Source organism: Trichomonas vaginalis, chromosome VI (genome assembly GCF_026262505.1).
Source record: "Trichomonas vaginalis G3 chromosome VI, whole genome shotgun sequence".
NCBI classification, from domain to species: domain Eukaryota; phylum Parabasalia; order Trichomonadida; family Trichomonadidae; genus Trichomonas; species Trichomonas vaginalis.
In genome coordinates, this window is record NC_067208.1 from 17,343,366 (window position 1) to 17,368,248 (window position 24,883).

The 24,883-nt window shown below is 30.7% G+C and overlaps 12 protein-coding genes across 12 annotated transcripts, besides 3 other annotated features; 4 read left to right on the forward strand and 8 right to left on the reverse strand.

Annotated features, from left to right (window-relative positions):
• Positions 1–546: 546 nt before the first annotated feature.
• On the reverse strand, positions 547–1,872 carry TVAGG3_0882090 (armadillo (ARM) repeat-containing protein family; the record flags this gene model as incomplete). Its single annotated transcript, XM_001321806.1, has 1 exon — positions 547–1,872. One exon carries the CDS (start codon positions 1,870–1,872, stop codon positions 547–549), a length of 1,326 nt encoding a protein of 441 aa, XP_001321841.1.
• Positions 1,873–1,980: 108 nt separating this feature from the next.
• Positions 1,981–2,017: a mobile genetic element.
• Positions 2,018–3,196: 1,179 nt separating this feature from the next.
• Positions 3,197–3,234: a mobile genetic element.
• Positions 3,235–3,258: 24 nt separating this feature from the next.
• Positions 3,259–3,627, forward strand: TVAGG3_0882120 (uncharacterized protein; the record flags this gene model as incomplete). Its single annotated transcript, XM_001321807.2, has 1 exon — positions 3,259–3,627. The coding sequence occupies one exon, from the start codon at positions 3,259–3,261 to the stop codon at positions 3,625–3,627; it is 369 nt and encodes a 122-aa protein (XP_001321842.1).
• Positions 3,628–6,033: 2,406 nt separating this feature from the next.
• Positions 6,034–6,146: a mobile genetic element.
• A 95-nt stretch (positions 6,147–6,241) lies between these two features.
• TVAGG3_0882140 (HMG-CoA reductase classII domain-containing protein) lies at positions 6,242–7,860 on the reverse strand (the record flags this gene model as incomplete). The annotated part of the gene is made up of 1 exon (XM_001321808.2): positions 6,288–7,577. One exon carries the CDS (start codon positions 7,575–7,577, stop codon positions 6,288–6,290), a length of 1,290 nt encoding a protein of 429 aa, XP_001321843.2.
• Positions 7,861–8,079: 219 nt separating this feature from the next.
• Positions 8,080–9,255, reverse strand: TVAGG3_0882150 (uncharacterized protein; the record flags this gene model as incomplete). Its single annotated transcript, XM_001321809.1, has 1 exon — positions 8,080–9,255. The coding sequence occupies one exon, from the start codon at positions 9,253–9,255 to the stop codon at positions 8,080–8,082; it is 1,176 nt and encodes a 391-aa protein (XP_001321844.1).
• A 262-nt stretch (positions 9,256–9,517) lies between these two features.
• TVAGG3_0882160 (transcription coactivator protein) lies at positions 9,518–10,060 on the reverse strand (the record flags this gene model as incomplete). Its single annotated transcript, XM_001321810.1, has 1 exon — positions 9,518–10,060. The coding sequence occupies one exon, from the start codon at positions 10,058–10,060 to the stop codon at positions 9,518–9,520; it is 543 nt and encodes a 180-aa protein (XP_001321845.1).
• Positions 10,061–10,625: 565 nt separating this feature from the next.
• TVAGG3_0882170 (RNA-binding protein family) lies at positions 10,626–11,946 on the reverse strand (the record flags this gene model as incomplete). The annotated part of the gene is made up of 1 exon (XM_001321811.1): positions 10,708–11,940. The coding sequence occupies one exon, from the start codon at positions 11,938–11,940 to the stop codon at positions 10,708–10,710; it is 1,233 nt and encodes a 410-aa protein (XP_001321846.1).
• A 121-nt stretch (positions 11,947–12,067) lies between these two features.
• On the forward strand, positions 12,068–12,853 carry TVAGG3_0882180 (mRNA splicing, via spliceosome; the record flags this gene model as incomplete). Its single annotated transcript, XM_001321812.1, has 1 exon — positions 12,068–12,793. The coding sequence occupies one exon, from the start codon at positions 12,068–12,070 to the stop codon at positions 12,791–12,793; it is 726 nt and encodes a 241-aa protein (XP_001321847.1).
• A 151-nt stretch (positions 12,854–13,004) lies between these two features.
• Positions 13,005–14,171, forward strand: TVAGG3_0882190 (pectin lyase-like family; the record flags this gene model as incomplete). Its single annotated transcript, XM_001321813.1, has 1 exon — positions 13,005–14,048. One exon carries the CDS (start codon positions 13,005–13,007, stop codon positions 14,046–14,048), a length of 1,044 nt encoding a protein of 347 aa, XP_001321848.1.
• A 310-nt stretch (positions 14,172–14,481) lies between these two features.
• On the forward strand, positions 14,482–15,545 carry TVAGG3_0882200 (C2H2 zinc finger protein, CGI-62-related family; the record flags this gene model as incomplete). Its single annotated transcript, XM_001321814.1, has 1 exon — positions 14,611–15,279. One exon carries the CDS (start codon positions 14,611–14,613, stop codon positions 15,277–15,279), a length of 669 nt encoding a protein of 222 aa, XP_001321849.1.
• A 288-nt stretch (positions 15,546–15,833) lies between these two features.
• On the reverse strand, positions 15,834–16,574 carry TVAGG3_0882210 (protein ubiquitination; the record flags this gene model as incomplete). The annotated part of the gene is made up of 1 exon (XM_001321815.1): positions 15,834–16,574. The coding sequence occupies one exon, from the start codon at positions 16,572–16,574 to the stop codon at positions 15,834–15,836; it is 741 nt and encodes a 246-aa protein (XP_001321850.1).
• Positions 16,575–16,586: 12 nt separating this feature from the next.
• TVAGG3_0882220 (EP4 subtype prostaglandin E2 receptor binding) lies at positions 16,587–17,234 on the reverse strand (the record flags this gene model as incomplete). Its single annotated transcript, XM_001321816.1, has 1 exon — positions 16,587–17,234. One exon carries the CDS (start codon positions 17,232–17,234, stop codon positions 16,587–16,589), a length of 648 nt encoding a protein of 215 aa, XP_001321851.1.
• A 1,273-nt stretch (positions 17,235–18,507) lies between these two features.
• TVAGG3_0882230 (ubiquitinyl hydrolase protein) lies at positions 18,508–24,880 on the reverse strand (the record flags this gene model as incomplete). The annotated part of the gene is made up of 1 exon (XM_001321817.1): positions 18,508–24,876. The coding sequence occupies one exon, from the start codon at positions 24,874–24,876 to the stop codon at positions 18,508–18,510; it is 6,369 nt and encodes a 2,122-aa protein (XP_001321852.1).
• Between the last annotated feature and the right edge of the window lie 3 nt (positions 24,881–24,883).

Consider the following 24,883-nt stretch of genomic DNA (forward strand, 5'->3'; position numbering starts at 1 on the left):
GGCTTAATCGAAATATATTTACCTAAAAATCTAACTATAATTAATAAGGGACTGTTTCGAAATTGTCGGAAATTAAAATCAATAATTTTACCAGAAAAAGTAGAAATTATCAATGAAAATGCATTTCAATCTTGTAAGATTACTTCTATTACTATACCTGAATCATTAAAAGTAATCACAATGAATGCATTTTTATATACAAATATAAAATACATTACATTTCAAACCTCAAATTTTGACATTTTTATTAATTTTACTGATCATAAAGAAGTTGAAGGAATTGAATATGAATTTCCTAATTTGACAATTCTAAAACCATTTCAGTTTATGTGTTTGAATATGATACAAGAACATAAACTCATTTTTTAAATCTTTCTAGGTATTTGCCATTATATTTAAAGCCACTTATGTGCCCACATAGACTAACAACTATAGTAAATATATTTTTATTAAATAAAAACAAATCTGTATCCTCTTAAGAACACATCACAATTCAAAAAATCATATATAGTATAATATCTATTTACAAACAAGTAATAAAACATATCAATTTGAAGAATCATCTGAAATTATAGCAAGAATTCTCTCGGCAATTTCATATCCGTCCGAATCCGATTCAGAATAATCTGAAATGATATCAACAAAATCCGAGCAGTCTTTATATCCTTCAAAATTAGGTATTTCTAAAAATAATTTTTCAATTGCGCTCAAAATCATCGAAGATAGTTGTTCATTCGTTTCATCTATCATAGAAATGATATAGTTGAATGAGTTATTCGCTAAAAACATTGATCTGATTTCTTCATTTTGGAATAACAAAGCTTCACAAATAATTTGCGTGCAAAGATTGCGAATCACAAATTTCTGGCCATTGGAATATCTACAGATCTCTTGAACTAAGTTTTCGTTCAGAAAAATATTCAAATGAATATTATTATTCCGAATTAAAGCCAAAATAAAGTTCAGAGCTTCAATACTGATATCAGAGTTTGGTCTAATTATGCATACAAGCTTTGAACAGAGAATATCAATGTCTACAAGGCCCCAAAAATCTGTTTGAGAAATTACAAGTAAAATACTTAATCCTGACTTAACAGTATTAATATTAAACGCAGTAAGAAAGTTAAAAGCATGATCTATCACGTCTAATTCAATTGCTTGCTCAATTGCTTCTGGATAATTTGTAATTAAATGTGCAAGGCCAACAGCAGCATCTGCTTGAGCTACTTGATTACCATGCTTGATATTCTCGCTGAATAATGAACAAGCACTCTCCATTATTGGTAATGAAGTTCTAAATTCACATAATTTCGATAAAATTCGCAACGGTAAATTAAAATCACCTTTCCCACCAAAATCTGATATTAGGGCAATCAAATGAGCAAGAAAATCACTGTTTTCATCAATATGTTTTATTACGTTTTCTGAAACGATCATATTGTTGATTGTAACGAATGCATGGGCCCTACTCATTGTAAGATTGGAACAAACGATCTGTATAAATAAATTTAAAATTCCTAAGTCGATTAAAGCAAATGAATATGATTCTGATAAAGAAGAGAGCTTTGATATTGCTAGTATGTAAGGCCTAAGAGTAGAATCATCAAGATTTGGATTGGTCAATAGAATTGAAATTGATCTGATTAATGCTCTCGGAAAGTACGAATTTTCTGGCTCAATATCGGTTTCAACAGGTTGAATCGTGCAAATGTAGTTGAATTGCTTGATATATTCTGATGAAATCACTTCATCATCATCAGGAAATGAATCTAGAAAAGAATTCAAGCTCATTGTCTCTAAGTTATTTGCTAAGTTTCTATTGAGGGATAGAACAGTACTACTAGAGTATAATTCTGGGACTTTATACTCCATAAAGTTACCCAAAAAAATCTCGAAAAATTTTTGCCAAAAAGCAAAATTAACTTTACATGGCAAAAATATTGTATCGATTTTTATTTTTATTTTTTTATATTGCTACTGTAATAAACAGAAATTCATCAAAAGTGACAGCTCTCAATTTTTTGACATTTCTAAATTCTAAATTGAATGAGAAAAATGAAATAATACTAAGCATAATACAATATTCTAGATTTAATTATAATTAGGAAAAAGTCAGTTTTGAGAGTACTTTTCATAGGCATATAGAATGAAATCTTCTGAAAAATAATATCATATAAACTCATATTATTTTCTAATATATAACTATTTTATATAAAAATCAAATTCAATGATCTTAAAAGCGAAGGATAAACCTCAAAATTTACGAATATAATGAGTGGGAATATAATGCTTATCTATCATAAAACCATATGAAATATCAATTTTTGCTTTACGCCTAATTTTTGACGACAATTAGCAAAAAATGTTAAATGTTAACACTCAGTCCATTTGAATATGAAAAATAAAATTGACTTTGATTAAATGTTTTTATTTATCATGCAATTCTTCTTGCGACCAAAGATTTGAATAAAAGTTCAAAAAAAAAAGATAGCTTAAAAAATAATATACGGTAGTGTTTACTAATAGATGAATAGTATATAAATTCTATTAAAATGGATTTGATCCAAAAAAATATATAAAATTTGATCATAAATAAAATCGTTTTAAATTACTTCTTCATTTAAATTATAACAATTATTTTTGGTTTTATATTTTTTTGGATCAAATCCATTTTAATAGAATTTATATACTATTCATCTATTAGTAAACACTACCGTATATTATTTTTTAAGCTATCTTATTTTTTGAACTTTTATTCAAATCTTTGGTCGCAAGAAGAATTGCATGATAAATAAAAACATTTAATCAAAGTCAATTTTATTTTTCATATTCAAATGGACTGAGTGTTAACATTTAACATTTTTTGCTAATTGTCGTCAAAAATTAGGCGTAAAGCAAAAATTGATATTTCATATGGTTTTATGATAGATAAGCATTATATTCCCACTCATTATATTCGTAAATTTTGAGGTTTATCCTTCGCTTTTAAGATCATTGAATTTGATTTTTATATAAAATAGTTATATATTAGAAAATAATATGAGTTTATATGATATTATTTTTCAGAAGATTTTGTGTTCTTCTTCAAAATTTTATTTTTTTATTAAAAAGAATCTTTACAAAATATACATTTACTTTAATTAATATTTAAAAACGTGCTCTATCAAAAGTTCCAAAAATTCAATATTTTAGCTTTTCTGAGGTGTCACTTTTGATGAATTTCTGTTTACAACACGATCAACGCATTTAGATAATTTGATGAAATCCAAAACCTCATCCTTTTCAAATTCTTCAATGAATTCACCTTCATTACTCAAAACACAGTCACCAATGAAAAATAATACATCTACATCAAAATATAATTCATCACTTAATTCTTCATTCATTAGTAAATCGCCAATTCAACATCGTTCAGGAGAATTTGATGCAAAACTTTTCTCATCGCCAATTTCAAGTACATCCAAATACAATTCAACAACAAGTAGAAGTTCTACCATTCGAACACCAAAATCCGCTTCAAAAACAAAAGGTATTTCACAAGGTCAAAGTTTATATTCTTTTGATTACGGGTTCGTATTAGAAGTCAGAAGAATTGATGCAAGGAATAAGATACAGTCAGAAGTTTGAATGTAAATACAAAAAATTACAAATTTAGAATTATTCTTATTGAACAAGCTTCCACATGTTTAAATACATCTTTTCTTATATATGTGGATCCAAATTGATCAATTAATCATATTATTTCAAGTTTATTATAATTGATAAAGTCCTCAGACCTGTAATCAACTAGATTCCATTTGGTATTATATAAAATGATGATTAGATTATGAATAATAGCTATATATTGAATTTTTGATGTTAATTCATGATATTTATACTTTGTTTTATTTTTTAGTTCGTTTCTATAAATAACCAAGAGCTTTCTTTCTTATTTTCGTATTTCTAAATCAATAAGTTTGATATTATTTAAGAATTGGATGAGAATTGATATATTTTTTAAGCATTGATTCGTTATGTGCCCTATTTACCATTCAGTTCACAGATAACTCGATATGTCTACTCATAATACAATCTTTTTAACAAATCGGTTCAGGTTTTTAGATTACAACTTTCCTTTTTGCTGCAGGTTTCATTTTTCTTCTTGAGTAAGGAAGTAAATTTGGAAAATTGTTTTCACTTTAGGAGAATATAATTTTCCATTTGGAAAATTTAAAAAGTGAGACGCGCAGGATTCGAACTTTTTTAAAAGTTGATTTAAATGAATTTTAGTGTGGAATATAAGGATAATATCATATTTAAAATAAGAATATACTAGTTTAGGTGGTATTAATTTTTTGGATAAATTTGAGAGTATGTACGTTTAGGGCATGAAAAGTGTCAATTCGCTCAGCGAAAGCTGAGCTAGCTTCGTTCTCGAAAGAATAAGGAAGGAGTGAGGGAGAATGATACAGAAGTTGACACATTCATATCATTTCAACAAATTTTGATCAAATTGAAATTCAATAAAATTCAATTCAATTCATATCCTTCAGTCAGTACATTGACATCCTTCTACATCACAATGATAACTCGGGCATCAATAGTTCTACAACTAACTCAGAAAAAACAAGATTATTACTTCCTGCTTACAGCTTTTAAAAAGTTTCGATGATAAAAATCACTCTACTCTCGTTTATCGACATATGGTGATAGTAGGTAAACATATTCTTATCGATATTAATAAAAATATTTGTACGAAAATCTTATCCAATTAGAGAGTTATTCATAAAGTATATGATAATTATAATTACTTTATCTTTGTTTTATCTTTGAATAAACTATTTAATTTAAATTGCATAATATTTTTTGGTTGAAAGACAGGAAACTGAGTTGAGTTTGTATTATTTTTATCGTTTAATTCATCGTATCAGTGAGTGATACAGATGTTTAAGATATTTAGAAAAAAATTATTAATTTGATTAACAAATTTTAATCAAAATAGCAAAAATCTATTTGATAGCTGTAAACAAACAATAATTTTTATTTCAAACAAAATCACTTATTTTCATCTAAACGTATAAAATTGTCAATTTTATGAAAATAAATTGAAAATCTCATGAAATGTAAAGGAGAGTAATATTTTTCAATTTTCTTTTTTTCTTTGTCTCAAATATTTTTTGTTGGGAATTTTGCAAATTACCTCAGACTTTTCAGAGGATTGAGTTGCCACTCAATCCTCTGAAATAGTCTGTGGTAATTTTTAGTCTCTACACTATTTCAATATAAGCTCCATTTTTGAACAGTTTTTAAAAATCGAGCATTGAAAAGTGTGATGAGACTTTCTTGTTATCAAAAAATAATTTTAATATTTGTTTATTTCATTACATCCAATAAAATTTTAAAAACTCTATTTCTTCTCAAGAAAATTTTTTCCTTCATATGAAGAAACATTTTGTTCTCCATTTGATACTGAGTCTAAATCTCGATTTTTGAATTTTCTTCTTTCCAAATTTCTTTTTTCCAAATGAGAAGTTTAATTCAAATTTTCAATAGTTTATATATTTTCTCAAACCGTCTCAGATTTTCTCACTTTTTAGGGATTTTCTCTCAAAATATACAAAAATAGTAATATTGTTGCATGCTATGTTCGGTCAACGATAGGAATTGAGGGGAAATTAATCGTCGAGGAAATACGATTATGTAAAGTAAAAAATGTTTTGGAATTTTTAATATTGTATATAATTTTATAATAATATTTTTGTGAGACATTTTAAGAAGCACATATAATTTTTTGATTTTAAAAATTAAAGTAGTGTTGAATGAATTTATTGATTAATTTAATACGGATATTTCTCAAAATTAATCAAAAATAGGTTTTCAGAGAACTTTTGAGATATCTTTTCAAAATGTCTTTTTGAAAATATATAAGTATTATATCAAATTGAAAAAAGGTATTTATCAAAATTCTAAATTCTTAATAAAAAATAACTTTTCAGAGGATTGTGATTTTGAAAGCATGAGTCATAAGTAAAAAATATCTACGATTTTAAGGAGGGAATTGTTCCTTATGAGGTATACATTATAACTATATACCTCATAAGGAACAGTTCCCTCTTGATAGCTGGGAAACTTTCTCTGAATAACTTATCATTTGGAGAAAGTTTCCCAGCTATCTATTAGAAACTAAAGGCTGTGAGGCACTAATATATAATCAGTGCCTCATAGCCTTTAGTTTCTTATTAAAAACGAGAATATATATATTGTTCAATTTAACAATAAAACACAAATATATTCTAAAAAGCAATAATTCACTCTTTCTTTTGCTGAGCTCTTATCTTTGCGAGGATTTCCTTTGCTCTTGTTACAGTTACAGGCATTCCGTTGTTTAGTTCTGCAGCAACCTGGTTTATTTCGTCACCTACAGCTCCAGCCTCATGAGCGATGTTTCTGGAGTGAAGTTTCATGTGGCCAGAATTAATTCCAGTGGTAACTAGTGCTCTTATAGCTGCGAAATTGGAGGCAAGGCCAACAGAAGCAATAACACATGCAAGATCATTGGCAGATTCAACTCTAAGCATCTTTTTAATTATAGGATTTGCTGGATCTCTTCTCATTGAGCCACCAACGACACCAACAGGTAATGGAACATCGATCTCGCCAACGAGACAGTCATTTTCGATGTAATATTTGGTGAGAGCTGGATTTTCTGATGAAGATGCGTAAGAATGGACTGCTGCTTCAACAGCACGTGTATCGTTACCTGTAGCAAGTACTACTGCTGTTATACCGTTCATTATTCCTTTGCGATGAGTTGCTCCTCTGGCCAAATCTGATGCAGCGACATCTGCTGCCATAATTATACGTCTGGCAACGCTCATGCCATCAAAATCTTTTGTAGATAGAGATTTGATAGGCCAATGGGCTTCGGCATGTATAATTCTTTCGCTGGCAAGATTTGTAAGAATTCCCATCAAAGGAATATAATGAAGATGTTCTGAGATGTATTGCTCGACAACTTCGCATGCATGATTAACACAGTTGGCTCCCATTGCGTCTCCTACATCAATATGGAGTTCAACAACTAATATTCTATTTGTTGCGGTATTTACGATTCTTGCTGTAGCATCTTGAGTACCACCAGTTCTTTCAACCATCGATGGCATCGTTGAGTTCGATATTGATATAATTTGGTCTTTGATTTCCATTACCTTTGAAATTGGATCTTCTTCAGTAGAAGGAGGGATAACAATGACTTGCCCTTTGCATATGTTGCGTCCGGAATTGGTTTTGAAACCTCCGCCGCCTCTTGCAAGCTTGGCCGCTAAAGATGCTCCTGCAATTACGCTAGGTTCTTCATTTGCCATAGGTACAAGGATTTCTTTTCCATCAACGATGAAATTAGTTGCAACACCAATTGGAGTACTGTGCATAGCTACGCAATTTTCAATCATTGTATCGGCTTTGACCAAAGTCAACGAGTGATCGCTTGTTTGAATTGTTGCAATTTCCTCGTCTGTGAGGTTGAACATGTTCTTAATGATTTCTTGTCTTTCCTGTATAGATTTGTTGAAAAATCCAGGTAAAGCTGATGATATCATTGAAGAACTTTTTTTATCGTTCTGGATTATGATTTAATACGGTGAAAATAATTTTTATTATTGCTAATTACATTACATAGCAACTATATTTTTAAATTAAAATCTCAAAAACGAAGGAGAAGTTTTAACCTTAAGTTCAAAAAAGTGGCATTAATTGCTTCCTCTCTTGTTTATGCTTTGGATTTACTAAGATGCTAGAGTTAGCAAAGTATTAGTATATCCTTAAGATAAAACAATGTTTATTACATTGATTAGTATCCTTTTCCATCTGACTAAATTTAGGCAATATTTTTTTTTGGATTATGGTTAACGCATCCTGTTTCTACATTACAGCATTCAATTCATCATTGCTATTCGCCGTGTTAAGGTATAGGAAAATAGATTTATGATATTCAAAAACTTAGAGTGATTGGAAACTGCAGTTGGTGACAGGAAAAAATAGTTAGTAAAAACTATAAACAACACTATAACATATAATAGAAATAAAGTTTTACAAATAATATTATTTTGAAATTTCTTTGAGGTCTCCATCATGTGTTGGAGCATCTGATTCATCAATTGAACGATTAGGATCTCTATTTTGATCATCAGATCTTTGAGGACTTGGAGGTGAAGTTAGAAGCCTGATTTTTCTCTCGTTAAGTGTAGTTCTTTCTTTTCTTATCTTTTCAAATTCATTTGATTTATTTTCCTTCTCAGTCTCAAGTAGTTTCAGTTGATTTCCTAATTCAGTAAACTTTACATTCTTTTCTGCAAGTTCAGTAGCAGCTTTCGTCAGTTCCGCTGATATTTCAGCTGATTGTTCTCTCTCTTGATTGAGAGTGTCTGAAAATCCTTTGATTTGAATATCCAATCTTTTGATTGCAGAATTTCGATCGTCAATCTTCTTTCTACACTCATTAATCTCTGCAAATGTTTTATCATTTTCTTCCTTTTGCCTTTGAATTTGTTCAATTAATCTTTGCTTTGTGTTTTGAAGTTCTCTTATGCTGTCTGTTTCATTAACAACAGAGTTTTCACTGTCTTTGATATCGGATCTTAGCTTTTCAATGTCAGAAGCTAAAAAACTTGATCGAGATTTACTCTTTTTTAATGTATCCCTTTTCCCTTCTAAATGAACTGATTTATCTTGAAGATTTCTTTCTGTTTTACTAACTTGAAGTAAAAGATTTTTATTAGATTGTGAGATTTCATTAATTTCTTCTACAAGTCGTGTTTTTTCATTTTGTTTATCAGTAATAGTTCCAGTTAGTTCTAACAATTTACTTTTGAGTTCGTGTTTTCCTTCTTTTAACGAATTAATTCTTCCATCTAATTGTTTGTTGTTTTTATGAATTAAATTACAGGCTATCTCGGTTTCTTTAGCTTCTCTTTTAGTTTCATCGCATTTCTTTTGATTATTTTGAGCTTCAAGTGTAATTTGACTATTTTCATTGTCAATAGATTCAATTTCGCTAATTAATTCATTTAATTTGTTTTTTAGTTCTTGCAATTTCGCAGCTTCTTCATCTTGTTTTTTCTTTTCTTCGCTAATTGCCTGAGATTGGTTTGAAATTTCTGTTTCTAAATGATCAACATCGCTAGAAACACAACCATAGTTATTATGTTGTTGGAAAAGCTGCATTTGCATTTTAAGTATATCATATTTTCTATTGATGTAATTATAATTTGGATTCATTCAAAAATTTTAAAAATATTAAACCGCCATTTGTTTTTAAATCTACTTATATAAGGTAAATGTCTATCAAAAAACAATAAATATCTCTTATAAATGAATTATGATGGATAAATTTTTGCATTTTCTGCGCTCTCTGGTTACCCTATTGGGATTTTTGCAGCATCAAGCAAATCAATCAATAATTCTATATTGTTGTCCGAAATTAGTTTCGATAAATAATTTTGTAAAAATTAAAGTTGAAATTAAAGACATAAATAACAATTTATTCAGCATCTTCCTCATAATCACTGAAGACAGGGCCCTGATTGACCTCTTCTTCCTCCTCTTCTTCTTCTTCTTCAAGACCGTAAATTTTAGCGATTTCATTAGAGAACCAATCTGTTTCTAAATCGTATATCTTTGTCTCTGTATGAGGTGCAGCAACAGACTTTTTGAGATCTCGATCGCAAATTGGGACCCATCCAGTTTTTGTTGCAAGTGCCTGGAATTGGGCCGCTAGGTATTCCATTTTATCTGGATTTTCGAGAGTTTCATCTGAGAAAACTGGTGTTCCACAGTATGGACAAGGTCTTTCTCCTTCTGCACGACAAATAACACGCCCACAGTTCATACAGTTATTAATTGCTGGATGTTCAGTACCGTAGCATCCGCATTCTTTATTAAAATCGATTTCCTTTTCTGGAATGTTGACTGTAACTTGGGGCATTAATGCAATATTTGATTTCTTCTTGCCTGACTTATTTCCCTTACCGGCACGACGACGTTCTGCCTGTTCAAGGAGTTCTGAAAATTGGGTTTTAGACATTATAAATTTTGTCAAAAAATGTTGATGAAAAATTTTTTTTGGTACCAAACCAAAGACATTGTAAATAACAATATGAAACTATGGTGAATGAAATGAGCCAATTAAATTAGCAATCTTTAATGATTAAAGTGCGAATTCGGAAGAAATTTGCTCTTTTCTATAAAATTTTTCTATTTATAAGACATCCTTTAGATTGCGACATATGATAGTTGCTTGAATTGGATATATGACAACTTCTAATTCGCTTGCAATTTCCTGTTCAGATTAAATACTACAATGGAATCTAAATAAGGTGTCTTGTAGCAAAAATTAGGTAATTATTGTGAACAGACTGGACAATCCCGTTATTATATGTTTTTAAAAGAAATTTACAAAATCCTTGACATTTGAAGAATAAAGACAGTGGCCATGAGGATGGAAAAATATATATTGATCAGATATATGCAAATATTAAATGTATTCTTAAGAACATGTGATTTAATTTTTTTTAGATCAGATAAAGTTTAATTCTAAGCTTAAATACCAAAAAACGTAAACGAATACAAAAAGTAAAGACTCTATTTATTGAAATACAAACAAAATATAAAAATTTAAAAATAATTATTATTTGTAACATTCTTTCACGAAAACAAATGATAGAATATTTTTCACATGCGAGGATCTTCCAAACATGTTATCAACGCTCTTCCACAGTATTGAAGACCAGCAATAATTTTTTGAGCTTTTACAGCATCTTCTGTTTTTTCGTACTCAATTACAATTGGCGTTGGAATGATGCTAGAAAATTTCGGAAAAGTAGTTTCTGCATATGCATTCAAAACTTTTCCGTATTTCTCGCATTCTTCTTTCATATCTCCTATAACAGTGTTTACTTCTTCACTCGGAGTGTCTCTCTTCAAAACATTGTAAATTTTGAGAAATCTTGAAGATGAATAAGGTACAATCGCATCAATTGTTGCTATATCTACATCAAGATTAAATATATCAGCAATTGTTAAATCTTTTTTAGGATAAACTGAATAAAGTTTTTCTTTTTGCATTCCTTTGTTAAGATTTGTATGCATGATCTTACTTTTAATCTCGCTGATATCCCTGGGGTATTCTCCTGATTGGACAAAGCATCTCCTTGCTTGTAAGTTATGATTTAGCTTTAATTTCAAAATTACAAAATCTACGTAATCAGGATTGAATAAATCAACAATTACATAACCTAAACGTATGTCATTGAATTTGGGCATCTGAACTTTATCTACTATTGCGTATTTCGAAACAATTTCTTTGATTTCTTGACAAATTTTCTCCGATTCAAGTGATGTATCGAAAAATGACTTATCCTGTATAATGAGACCGTTAACATGCTCATGCGGAAGCGTAAGACTCGTTTCTGTTGTAGTAGCCATTGTTGATTTTCGTATTTTTAAGGTAAATCCATCAATAATGAATGAATCTTTAAGTTCTACAAACTTTTCTGCATCTTTAGGTTTCTCAAAGTCAACAAAAGCAAATTGTCCCTGAGAATTTATTGAAACTTTGTAAACAACATCAGGTTGTGATGTAAGGTTTTTCTTGAACAATGTTTGATTAATTACTTGCTTCAAGCGAGCTTCTGTAATGTTGGGAGGAAGCGAAGAAACAAAACACCTAACTATTTTACCAGCTTCAAATAAAGCAGATCTTTCTTGGACTGCAAAGTTACTATCGTAAGCTGCAAATTGCTGATCACATTCTTCAAACCTTTGACTTGTATCCGAAATTTGTTTTGTTTGTGGAACATATATGCCAGGAGGCAGACCAATTGTAAATCCAAGAGATTTAAATTCATCAGGCCCAACATCCCAGCCACCTCTAAGACGCTGATGGCGACGCGCTTCTGGATTCATTGGAAACTAAATAACAAAAACCGAATTTAATTCATAATATAAAATAAACACTCTTCAATCTATTACATAATCTCAACCAAAAGGCTTCCAATTTAGAAAAATTTATATAAAAAATTCGACACTTTTTATGGGTGAGCGAAAACCATCTTGCCATTATATCGCTCCAGATTTCGATCCGAGCCAAACTGGTCGTCGTTGTAAGCCCCAAAATGGCCAACATACAATTCGCTTTATGCTTCCTATGGCTATTAAATGTACAAACTGTGGTGAATATATGCATGCAGGAACCAAAGCAAATGCAAGAAAAGAACTTTGCTATACCGATGCATATCTCGGAGAAATCAATGTTTATAGAATTTATATTCATTGTAAGGCATGCTACGCAGAAATCACAATTAAAACTGATCCAGAACATTGCGATTATATTGTAGAAAAAGGAGCAACAAGACACTTTGAACCATGGCGCGATCATTATATTTCAATCGCTATGGAAGAAAAGAATAAATTAAAAGGGAGTATTATAGAACAAGCTGAAGCAAAAACAGTCGATATGAAAAAAGAAATGGAACATATACATGAATTAGAAAGATTACGAGCAAAAAGTCAAAAGATTGATAAAATGAATTTAGAATCAGTACAATATGATGAAAATGAGAAAAAACAAATACTTACTGAACTCGATAGACAACGTATAGATTTATTTGAACTGAAAAAACAAGAAGAATTACATCTTTTGGATAAACAAGAATTGGCTAATCAAGTGTACATGTCTCCTCAACCAACTATCAATACATTTAAATCTAAAAAGGTTAATATGTTCGATAATGCAGCTGCGGAAGATTTTGGATTTTAATATTAGTTTTTTATGTTAGTAAAATATATGTTTATGTGATCCTCAAGTATGATTTTTGTGATATTTTACACATAATTAAGAATTATATTTTTATAAAATATATTTTCATTTAATTTTTCTTTGAAATAGACTGAATCATTAATAAATTGAATTACATTAGGTTCATAGTTTATAATTATTTAAACTTTAAATCATATTTATATAATATTTTATGAGGAATGTTACATTAATTTCCTTACTTTCAATTAATTCATTATATCATTCACCATTCATTACGAAATCACCTAATTCAATGAAATCTATATTAACAATATGCAATTCCAGATTTATTAAACAATTTTCAAATATATATCGATCAGAAAAAGCAAAAGAATCTTTAAATCTCTTAAAATCAGATTTCAAGCAGACATTACAACCTGTTATACATATTTCTCAGTCAGAATTCGAAGATGATTTGGATGAAGGATCATCATTTCAAACAGAAAACATTAAACTTGCTGGATTTAAGCAAACATTAATTATGCATAAAAGAAATCTCGATATTGATCAATGCTCTTTCACAGGTTGCATGGGAAAAATGGGAGGAGCTATTCATATTGAAAAAAGTCATTCAATACAGATCTCTAGGGCCTCATTCGAAGGTAACTCTGCAGATGTAGGCGGAGCTGGACATTTTTTAGGAATAATATCATTTAAACTAAAAGATTCTAAATTTAATACTAATTATGCAAAGTATTATGGAGCTTTAATGGTTGATGGTAAGGAGAAACCTGTTAACTTTTCTATATCTGTTGTAAATTTTACAAATAATCGCGCGGAGCTTTGGGGAGCTGCTTTAAGACTAGACAGATGTGGTGGTGATATTAGATGCACATACTTTGTTAAGAATATTGCACTAGTTTCTGGTGCTTTCTTTGATTTTTCTTGTAAACCAAACACAAGGTCAATTACTCGATGTTGTTTCCTATCGAATAACTGCACGTCTCGAGCAGCTGTAACATGCTTCCATTTATTACAAGAGTCAACATATACAAAATGCATATTTGCGAAGAATTATTGCGAAAAGAAACCAAATTCGATCGAAATACAATCTATCAACACAAAAATTACATTGCAGAATTGCGTGTTTGAAGGTACTAAAGAAACTGAAATCGGAATGAAGTTTAATTATTCAGAATTTATTGTTCAAGATTCTGAATTTGGCACTGTAATACAGGACTATAGTAAGTTCCTCGGTAATCTATATTGGGTATAATCTTGTTTATCATTTTTTGTTTGTTTTTGTTTATTTAAAAAAAATTATTTGTATTCTTTCTTAGATAAGACTACAAATAGACAATTTTATTTTAAGTTAAGCACAAAATATTTTATTTCTATAAAAACATAATACGGTTGGAAAAATCTTATATTTTCTTATTACTTGGTTTGATGATATGAAGAACTAATCCTTTGAAAAATCATCACTTTATTATGCAATTAACTAAATGTTTCTGATAATTTTGCCTTGATAAATTCATAACAGAATAATATATGAATAATTTAAGATATAACATGTTTTCAAGCTATACATTAACTTGTGTATGCAAATTTCAGATTGAGATAGATCGCATTTCTTGATAAATCCTTATTCTAATTAGAATTTGTAAATTTTAACTAGTTGGATGGTAGAATTCAGGGGCTGTAGTTATGCTAACTTGAAATGATGCTGTCATAGCATGGAATTTGCAAAATTTCTATTGTGAATAACGAAATTTTAGACTTTGTAAACACTTTTTATAACAACCGTTTTTTGTAAAAATATAAAATTTTTTTTGGCGATGTCTGGAAAAGACTTAGAAAACATGAGTGTCGACGATGTCGCTAAAATGATAAAAGATGCAGGCTTTGGAGATGCTAATGCTCAATTTTTCAAGGATGCTGAAATCTCTGGACCAACATTAGCATTTATAACGGAAGAACATCTTAAAGAAATCGGTATTAAAGCCATCGGACCACGTCTCTTAATACTTAGACACATTAAGAAGATGACAGGGCGTCTTAATCCACGTCCTTCTCCCCAAGAAGCACCTCCATCAAGATTACCTCCCCCACAGCCAGTTCAATTCCAGTCACCACATCAGGAGAAGCCTAGAGCAAACATGAACCAGACAATGACTCAATCAATGCCCGTCAAAAAGACATCAGAAGCAAGTCGCCCACAGACAGCAAATCCACCAGGAGAAAAGCCTAAATTCGTACAAGACCATGAAAAGATGGTTGCTTCTATCAGAGCAGCTCGTAAATACATGAAATACCAGAAAGACCTTGAAGAAGGTAAAGCTGTTGGCCCACCACCAGAGCTTCCACCTATCGAAGAGCCTCCAGATCTTGTTCAATGCCCAACATGCGGAAGAAAGATGAGCGAAGAGGCAGCTCGTCATCACTTCCCAGTTTGTGCTCGTATGAACCAGGGAAGAATGAATACAAGCAAATACAGCAGAAAATAATACAATTTGTAGTTCTTAATCTTAATTTCATGAATAAAATTAGTTAATATGAATATGTTTTCTTACAAACATTGTATAATTGAACACTAATATTTTAAATCAATATATCTATTGCTGTTGATATTCGGAGATTTAGAAAATGAAAATATACATCATTTTTTGCTTGATATTTGAAATCTATAAGGTAAATATATATTTTCCTGATATCATTAGAAAAGTAATTTATGTATTTTTGCTAATTGAATATAAACAGATTATATTTTCTATCCTTTATTTTAAAATAACATCTTTTCTTATTAAGATGCAATCTTTCAGTATATATAAACATATATAGGATTGCAAAGAGGTATTTGTATATACTGCACCCACATTGAATGACCATATGGAGTTTTAACATCATGGAAAATTTATATTTAGAAAATAATGACATAAATGCATAATAAAATAATTTTTAGATATATTAAGAATATGACGGGGCAAATTAATACACGTACTTCTTCAGAAGATAACATCAAGATATTGATCTATGGCTAATAAGTACGTAGCTATTTAGTTTAACGTGCTCCTGCCTTAATAAGAAGATTCACAATCTTTCTGTAGTTCCCATTTACGTTTTGTTTTGCTTTTGCTAAATCAAGTGGAGTTTTCCCGCCATTGTTTTTATCATTAAGATTGGCCCGAATTGAAACTAAATATTCAACGACATCAAAATTTCCTCTTTGTGATGCCCAATGAAGTGCCGAATCATTATTATCTGTTTTATCATTTTTATTGCACCCACAATGAATGAGGTATTTAACTACTTCAAGATGATCCATTGTTGATGCCATAATTATTGGAGACCATCCATTACTATATTTTACATCTGGGTTAGCTCCAACTGAAATTAGATATTTAACTACTTCAAGATGACCATTTTCTGATGCAATAGTTAATGGAGTAAATCCAGCATCTCTTTTTGAATTTGGATTAGCTCCAATTGATATAAGATATTTAACTATTTCAAGATGACCTTCTTGCGATGCAGCGTATATTGCATCAGCTCCATCAGTTTTTTTTCGATAATTCTTGTCAAATCCAAGTCCAATTAAATATTTTACAATTTCAAGATGTCCATGATATGAAGCTAAAAGTAAACAATTGCTTCCCATTTTGTTAACTGCATTTTTATCACAACCTCCTTCAATAAGAGATTTTGTTAATTGAAAATCTCCTCTATAACATGCCTCAAGAAGTGGAGTATCTCCATCTGAATCTCTTTTTTCACTTAAACCAGCTGCACATGAGAGAGTCATTTTCAGTCTATCTCATTTATTAGAAATACATTTAAGGAAATCGTAAACTCTATCAAAATCAGAAGATATTAATTGAATAATTTTTGCGAAATCATCGATTGATCGTTGTAATTGGTCATTTTTGTTGTTAAGTGTTGAGATTTCTTTTTTAAGTTGATCATTGTCTTTTTTCAAGTTTGAAATTTCATCTTTAAATGTATTATTTTGTTCTTTATATGTATTAATTTCTTCTTTGTATTTATTAGTTTCGTTTTCTAAACTCACAATCTGTGCTTTGAGGTTTTGAATTTCGGTGTGTAAATTTGAAACTTCTTGAGAGTTTGTATTATAATCTGCCTTGTATTTCTCTAAGTAATTGATCAAGTTACCAGACGATTTAAGTTTAAGATTCCTTTTGTAACTTTTGAGAACGTTAATAACATCTTCGAATGAATTTACTGAAATACTGCACTTTCGGACAAAGCCATACATCTTGGCTGCGTTGTACTTTGCTTTACCTTGGGAAAGAAGAGTTTTGAAGGCGCTTGAGTTTAGATTTGTTTTCTCTAACACTTTTGGGATATCTTCTTTTTCAAGAATATCAAAAAAGTTTTCTTGATCGATATATGATTGTATATTGTTCGCAATATAATCAAAATCGACAGTAAGACCTCCGCTCATCAGAAAAATCTAAAAGTTCGTTACTTATTGAGAAATTATTGTCATTATATCGAAAATGCAAAATATGTTGTTTATTTGAGTTTTTGTTGGGCGGTTATTCTCAGAATAAGGAGACATTTTTTTTACAAAGGAAATAATCACATGGGAATGAGCTTTTTTTGTTGAATAACCCGAATTCTTTTTACTTTAACCAACATATTATGTTGAATCATTATGAAAAATAATCAGGTATACATTATCATCAAAATTAGACAGACATGCATATATATCAAGAAAAGCTACATGTTAGAATTGCCATATCATGTAAATTTTGTTATTTGATTGAAATCTTAAATGACATATGAAAACCATTCAGTGATCTAATATACATATAATATGTTTTAATTATCAAGATAATCTATCTAAAAAAGAACAACAAAGATCATACAAGTTTAAAAAAAAGCTGCGAGACAATTGAGAGGAAGTATTCAAAATATTCTATGAGATTCTCACAATTTCATATCACATGGTACTTACGCCTTTTGTCCCAGGTATAAAAATTCAATATATAACATAAGATTAGTAAGTAGATAGATATTATCAGAAAATTTAAATCCTCTGTTCAGGATTAGATTATCTGATATTTGATAATCAAGTAAACAGACGCTTTACCTATGGAAATAGTATCACAGTATCCCCATAGTTACAAAACAAAATAGAATCAATAATAATGAATTTCAAATTCATTATGAAAATTTAACTACGTTAGTGATCGCATCTTTGTACTGGTAATGGCTCATAATTTATGTAGCCATTTGAGGTATTAGATAGAAACGAGTAACCCGAAAGGAAGATTTTTTTATGAAAAGTATCAAGTATATTTCGTTGAACGACCAGCACTTTATAGTATGGTGAGTCTGTAATTTTATAGTTACAATTTGCTTGTGTGGATATTTTGAGTATTTCTGAAAATTTAAAAGTTATTAAATGAATTTTCACTAAAAATTATTTCAGTTTATGATATTTCTTTTAATTTGATGGTAACAAAGCTCGTGTAACATGGATAATAGCCGATGGAGTGTAAATTTGAAATTAGATTTTATCTTAATTGCATGAAATTTAAACATGGATCATGCAGAGGTTTACTATACTTGCGGAACTATATGGGCGGCAAGAATTGCAAAGCCGAGCATATTGTTGCCAATAAGGCATTAAAAAATGATGTAAACTATTCAAAATTGTATACTTACGCCTTTTGTCTCGCAGTTTATAATAAAAATATTTTTATTGATAATTACAGTTTGGATATTTCTTGCTTAAGTTTTGCATGGAAAGGAGAATTAGATGCACTGATTTCAGCAGCTTTTGATAAGTTATCCAGCAGTTCTCTATCCTTGAATTTCATAACAATTGTCATTGTTATTGCGAACAATCCTTCGAATGTTTCATCACCTCTGCATTTCAATCTCCAAGGAAGGTGAATTACCTTCTCTGTGTGCAATACATCGAAGAAAACATCCAAAAACATAGGATTGATGTTTTGTTTAATTTGAACTAATGAGTTAAGAGTTGCTCTCATGTTTAATATATCATTTGTCTGTCGGAAATGTGTTGACATTTCTCTTCCCAAGAAAACTAATAAAGAATTTGGAGGTTTCTTGTCAATCCACAGTTTGCAAATCAACAACAAAAGAGAGGAAACCCATTCATCACGAGATCTTTCATCTAATTCTGAACCAATAACTTGATCTGACATAAACAACTTGTCAATATTTTCTCCTCCAAACTCAATAATGAATGAGAGAATCTTGACAATGTGACTCTTTCCTTTCTTCATGTCTTGAGAAGATGCCATTCTGAAGAAAGACTCAACGATCTTGTTGTTCTTCAACATGATGTCGTAGACTTGATGTGTTGCATTGTACATCATGTTTTCAACAAACAAAAGACTTTCATCGAAATAATCAACATTTGGATCTAATTTAGTGATTCCTTCGATCAAATACTTAATTGATTCTGTCTTTCCTAGTAAATACATACTGTTTGCTGTGACAACATCTTTCTTGAACATTGTTAAGATCTCATACAACTGGTTTGTTGTTACTTTCTCTTTGAACAAACCATTGCAAACAATCTTATATAATCTTGTGCTGTTTGCATATCTCTTTGTGCATTCTTTGCAGAAATCAATAAATGATTTATTGTATTTCTGCCTGAAAATGAGTTCAACCAACAAATTACTGTTGTTTTCTGGCATCAATTGGTCGACTGAAATTCTTGTCTTTTGGATACACATTTCCAAGAGTTTCAAGTAACTGTTGATCGCGTAATCTCTGTGTGAACATTTAATGTCAATGACATCAAACGCTTTTCGTGAGAATTCGATGACTCTTTCAATCTCATTTTTTTCGATTTTGCTGTTGTTTGTCATACACATTGATGTTGCAAGTTCAACCATACAAACAGTGTGTGCATCGAATTTTCCGCCGACTTTTACGACTTTTTCTAAATTGGAAACAACGATTTCGACGTCTTGTTGTGTTATTTCGATTTCACTGTTTTCTTCGCTATTAATTTCATCAGTTAAATATCTCAGTAACTGGAAACCATTGAAGTTATCGAATGAGCCAGCAGCAGACAATTGATTTGTTTTATAGAAGTTTCTTGAATAAATTGGTATGTAATTGATTTCTCTGAAGAATGGTCCAAAGAATTGTTTGTTCTGTTTATTCTTTCTTCTGTTAACTTTAATGGAATTAATTGCTTCTTGTACAACAATTTGATTCTTAGCGAAAAGCAATGCACCCATCAATTCATAGTTCTTCAATGTGAATGAAGACAAATCATCAACAGTTGACAAACATCTTGCCATCCTTGAATATGACTCTGGAGAACAAAGAGGTCCTGATTCAAGCCATGCTCTTGGACACATGAAATCAGTTTTCGCAATTAAGTCAATAACAAGTTCTTCACTGATACTGTTAACACCGATATCAATGAACTTCTCGACATTGTCAATCTTCAGTTTAACAATCATGTTGATGATCGCGTCACCGATTTTCTCTGAAGAAATGACCCATTTCATGAAATCTTTAGTTAAATATGCCTTAGGAACTTTCAGATTGACAAGAGTATTAATTAAATGACTGAAGTCAGATAATCTCTTGAATCTTTCAGCACTACATTGGTTCTGTTTGTTGTTAACAAATGTTGGAACTTCTTCTGTGACGAATTTGATCAAGAACTGATCTGCATCAATTGATAACAAGAACTGGCAATTTTCACGAGAAATTTCAGTGAAAACTTCTAAAACAGAGAAGATATCGAATGAATTTCTCCAGTTTTGGAGGATTTCCATCTCCCATTCGTAAATAAATGTGAAAATAGTGATCATCAAATCATTCTCAGAACCCATTCTTGTAAATATTTGTTTCATGAATTGAGTGAAAATGTTTCTTATTTCTTTGTTTGTAGAATAAACAAGAATGTATTTGATTATTGCCAATTCATTTTGAATTACTTCTAAACTGTCATTGAACAAATGATTCTCATCAAATTTCTCCAAAATCTTTTGCGAAAGTTTTGCAAATGATTCATTATCATCAGAATGACTCAAAACTTTCATGAAGTAGTTAATAACAATTTGGTTACATTCTTTGTAATCAACGAGATGACAAATGAAATCTACAAATTGTTTGGAGTAATAAACTTTGTCAATAATCAATCTGTCGTTTTCTATCTTGATTTGATTAATGATTTCTTCGTCAACTTTTATTTCCATTCCGAAATCTTCTTTGTAATCATTGTTCTTGTAGAAAAGCAAATATGCGGATGTTCCGTATTCTCCAACACCTGAATTTGCACTTTTTGCTTCTTCAAGAAAAACGAATTTAGTGCTTTGGTCGTTGAAATTCATCCATTTTTCGCCTTTCAAATAAGAAATGTAATGACCAACTTCTGCATCACCTTGATGAACAACTGTTCCGATCAATGACAACTTCTTTCCATTGATTTCGAATTCGTCTGGGACTTCGAAAATGGAATCAATCTTTGTTCTCATTCCTGTTTCGACACTGTAATCGAATCTCTTTAGTTGGATGATTAAAATTGGAGGCAATTTCTCAATTGTTGTGTATCTTTGGATATTGAATTTTTCTGGATACTTTTCATCTCTGTAATCTTCGATTGTTTCTGGAGTGCAGAAAAGTTTCAAAGAATCATCAATGTTAGTGATGTCTTTAATAGGTATTGATAAACTAGGGAATGATTCAGATCTCTCGGAATGGAAATCATTAGTCAATCCAATGAAATGTTCAATTGTTAATCCAGTAAAAAGTGACATAATTGGATAATTTTCCAATTTTGAGAACAATTGCAATAAGAAATCATGACAATCTTGTTGTTGTCTTACGTTTACTGGTTGTCCATCGTAATCTTTCCAACGAGAAGTGAACTCTTTCATGTCGACATAATGAGAATCACTGTACATTAGTTTGGTAAACAAAATATGTAAATAATTCAACCCTTCGTCATCAAATTTTGTTGAAATGATGAAGTTCCTGAATGGTTCGATAGAAAACAAAATTTGAATCAAAGAATTGATGTAACATGTTGCACCTAAATTATTCAAACCGCATCTGTTAGTAGCAATAGATTTCATCTCGTTGCTCGGTGTGTATCCCCATGGAGAATTCATTGGCAATGTTTGGAAAATGCTGTTTATCGTGTTTTGTTTGAATTCTTCTGATCTTTTCATCATAGAAAGAATAAACTGGAATGGAGCAAAATTGACATTGACATTCTTGTTCTTGCAAAGAATGTAATCGTTCATAATTCGCTCTGAATAAATAGAAATAGGAAATTCATTCCAGCGGTCACATAAATCTGCTAAAACCGTCAAAACTTCTGAATTTTTGATGTCACAATTTCTGAGAATTTGTTCTAATTGGCCGGCCATTTCCAAAGGAACAGAAATCTCTGTGAAAATGTAGACATGTTCTGCATAATTCTGTAAACTATTGAAGATAGTCCAGATCTTTGAAAAGTTCTGATTTTTGATCAATTTAGTTTTGAGAAGTTTTTCAACGAAATTTCTTCTTTCGTCGAATAATAAAACTTTCAAGTCGTTTTCTTCTAAATCAACTTGCAAGTTCTCAACTAATTTGATAAGCATATCAGATAACTTAACAAAGTATTCATCATTTGGTAATTGTACTAATTTGAGAAGGCTGCCGATCATCTTTTCAGAGGGTTCAGAAATTAAAAACAATGAAATTAATTTTGATTCTGGCAAAAGTAGCTCGAAATTATTTTCGAATATTTCTTTGACGCCTGGAATCAATGCCTGGTTCTTCTCCTTTTCGCAGTAAATGTATTGCAACTGATAGAGATAACGATAGGGCTCTGAATATTTAAGGTTATCAATTTTATAATTAGTTGGAGTTGGCAATTGTTGTAAAACATTGAAACACTGGAGAGAAAGGTTTTCCTCACTCAAGAACTGGAACAACTCATTGACATGGTCTTTGAGGATAGTTATTGGATGATTTTTCAGTGTGAAATGAACTCCTTTGTCGTATTCATTCTTAATTCTGATTTCGATTTCAGGAGGTGTCAAATCTCTGACAAAACCGTCTTTTACAACTGATTTATTGTGGTAAATAACAATAGACTGCTCATCAACATCCAATGATTTGGCGGCTAATGGTTTGATAGTCCTGACACTTTCGTTCTTCAAACAATTAATTGTAAAGTTCTTAATTTGATATGTCACTTTTATGGTAATTAGTTCATTGTCAAAAGAAACTTTATGTGGCTTGTAGTTCAAAGATAAAGGTGAAATATACTCATTGCAAAGGTTCAAACAGTCACTTAAAAGTTTCAATGCAGTGTCACTTTTTGTTTGTAAAACGGAAATTGCTTTGTTTGTTATTTCCATGACTTTTGATGGAAGATTATGAGGTTCTTTAACTTCCAACAACAATTTCATGGACTGCTCATCATTCTTCAGACAGTTTTGCCATATTTTTTCGTATGCGGCGTTGAAAACAGTTGTTATCAATATAGGATTTGCATTTGAATATTGCAAATTGATGTAACAATGTCTGAGGATTTCGATATCTTCTGTTTGGTTTATAATACGTAATAATGGATCAATGGAGTCTTGATCGACCAAAGATAAACCGATATCTGGCAAAATTTGTTTGAAAAACTTTGTTTGACTTTCTTTTGTCAGTTTTTCAAAAATTTTTGATAATTGGCCGGCCGAAAAATGTGATTTCGATCTAGACATGATAGATACTAATGTCATGATCATGGATTCCAAGTTTTCGTGTTCTATAACTTGATCTACAAGTGTAGATGGATTAAAAACGGTTTTTGTATTTGACAAAATTTTGTCAATTAAAGTGACACTTTTTTCTGTAAAATTCTTTTCAGAACTCAGTTCAACAGCCTTTGGAATTAAGTCTCCTAAGTCTGCTCTCGAAGCTGTTTTCGTTAAAGTCTCGAAAACTTCACTGTTGTCTCTGATATTCGACCACAACATTATAGAAACGACTCTGGCGTACTGGTGACCTTCCAAGAGTCTTCCGAGGATGTTAGGAGACAAATCTTGGAACTCTAAGATTATGTCTGGGTTCTGAAGGTTCAATGCGATATCTGCAAAAATAATTTCGCATTTGTTGAGGATGGAAGCGTGTTGGGACTTTACAGACTCGTACAATGATTTGATTAGAACAGGAGAAAGATGGTTATGCTTGGCAAAATTGATGAAAATCGGCTTGATTACTTCAAATTGCTCAATTGAATTGGCGTTCTTGGAAACAGCTGCGAGCAAGTTTGTCTGGCTGCCTGTAAGAGGTGTGATACCTGTAATTGCTTTTGTAAAGATGATTTGGGAAAGTCTGAATCCTGACATCTTGACTTCTACAATATCTGAGGTAATAAAGCGGTTAACAACATTGCAAGCGCAATCAACAATAAGTGGATGGTTGACACATTCAAAAATGTATTCGTATATTTGTATAATTTGCTTATGATGTAAATTTCTGTCGTTTTGCTCAGAAAGTATATTTGTTATGGCTTGATTTATTGATTGTACTTGATTATCGATCTTGTTGAAGATAGCATTTGTTCCTAAAAGCATGCATAATCGGCGAATTACATCAAAAACGGAAACAAGCTCATCTATTGATAAATCTTTGCCCATTGCAGAAAATAGCATAACATGAATATACTTCTGTTTAGCATTGTTAGCAAAATCTGTCATATAAGAAGAATATGGCAAATTTTGTTTTCTTCCGTTGTAAATGTAAATAGGCATCGAAGGATCGAATATTTGAGATAAGTACTTTAGTAAAGTGTATTTCTTTTTGATGGTAAAGCTCCACATAATTATACCAATTGCTGTCTTAATAAATGCAAGAATTGCCATTTCATCTGTTGTAGTAACGCTCTCTAACTGAAGAACTTTAGTTAATATTGGAGGGAACGATTCGTACACAAGGATTTCAGTCAAATCTTGGTATGGTTCTGGCAAACCTTTCATTTTTGCCTGTTCCAAGAATGAAGAGAGCTTGTTTAACTGTGCGGCATATCCAGTTCCTTCATCTAGTGAGATTGTAAGGACTGCACACAGTGTATCTGGATCATAATCTTGCATTTTATAA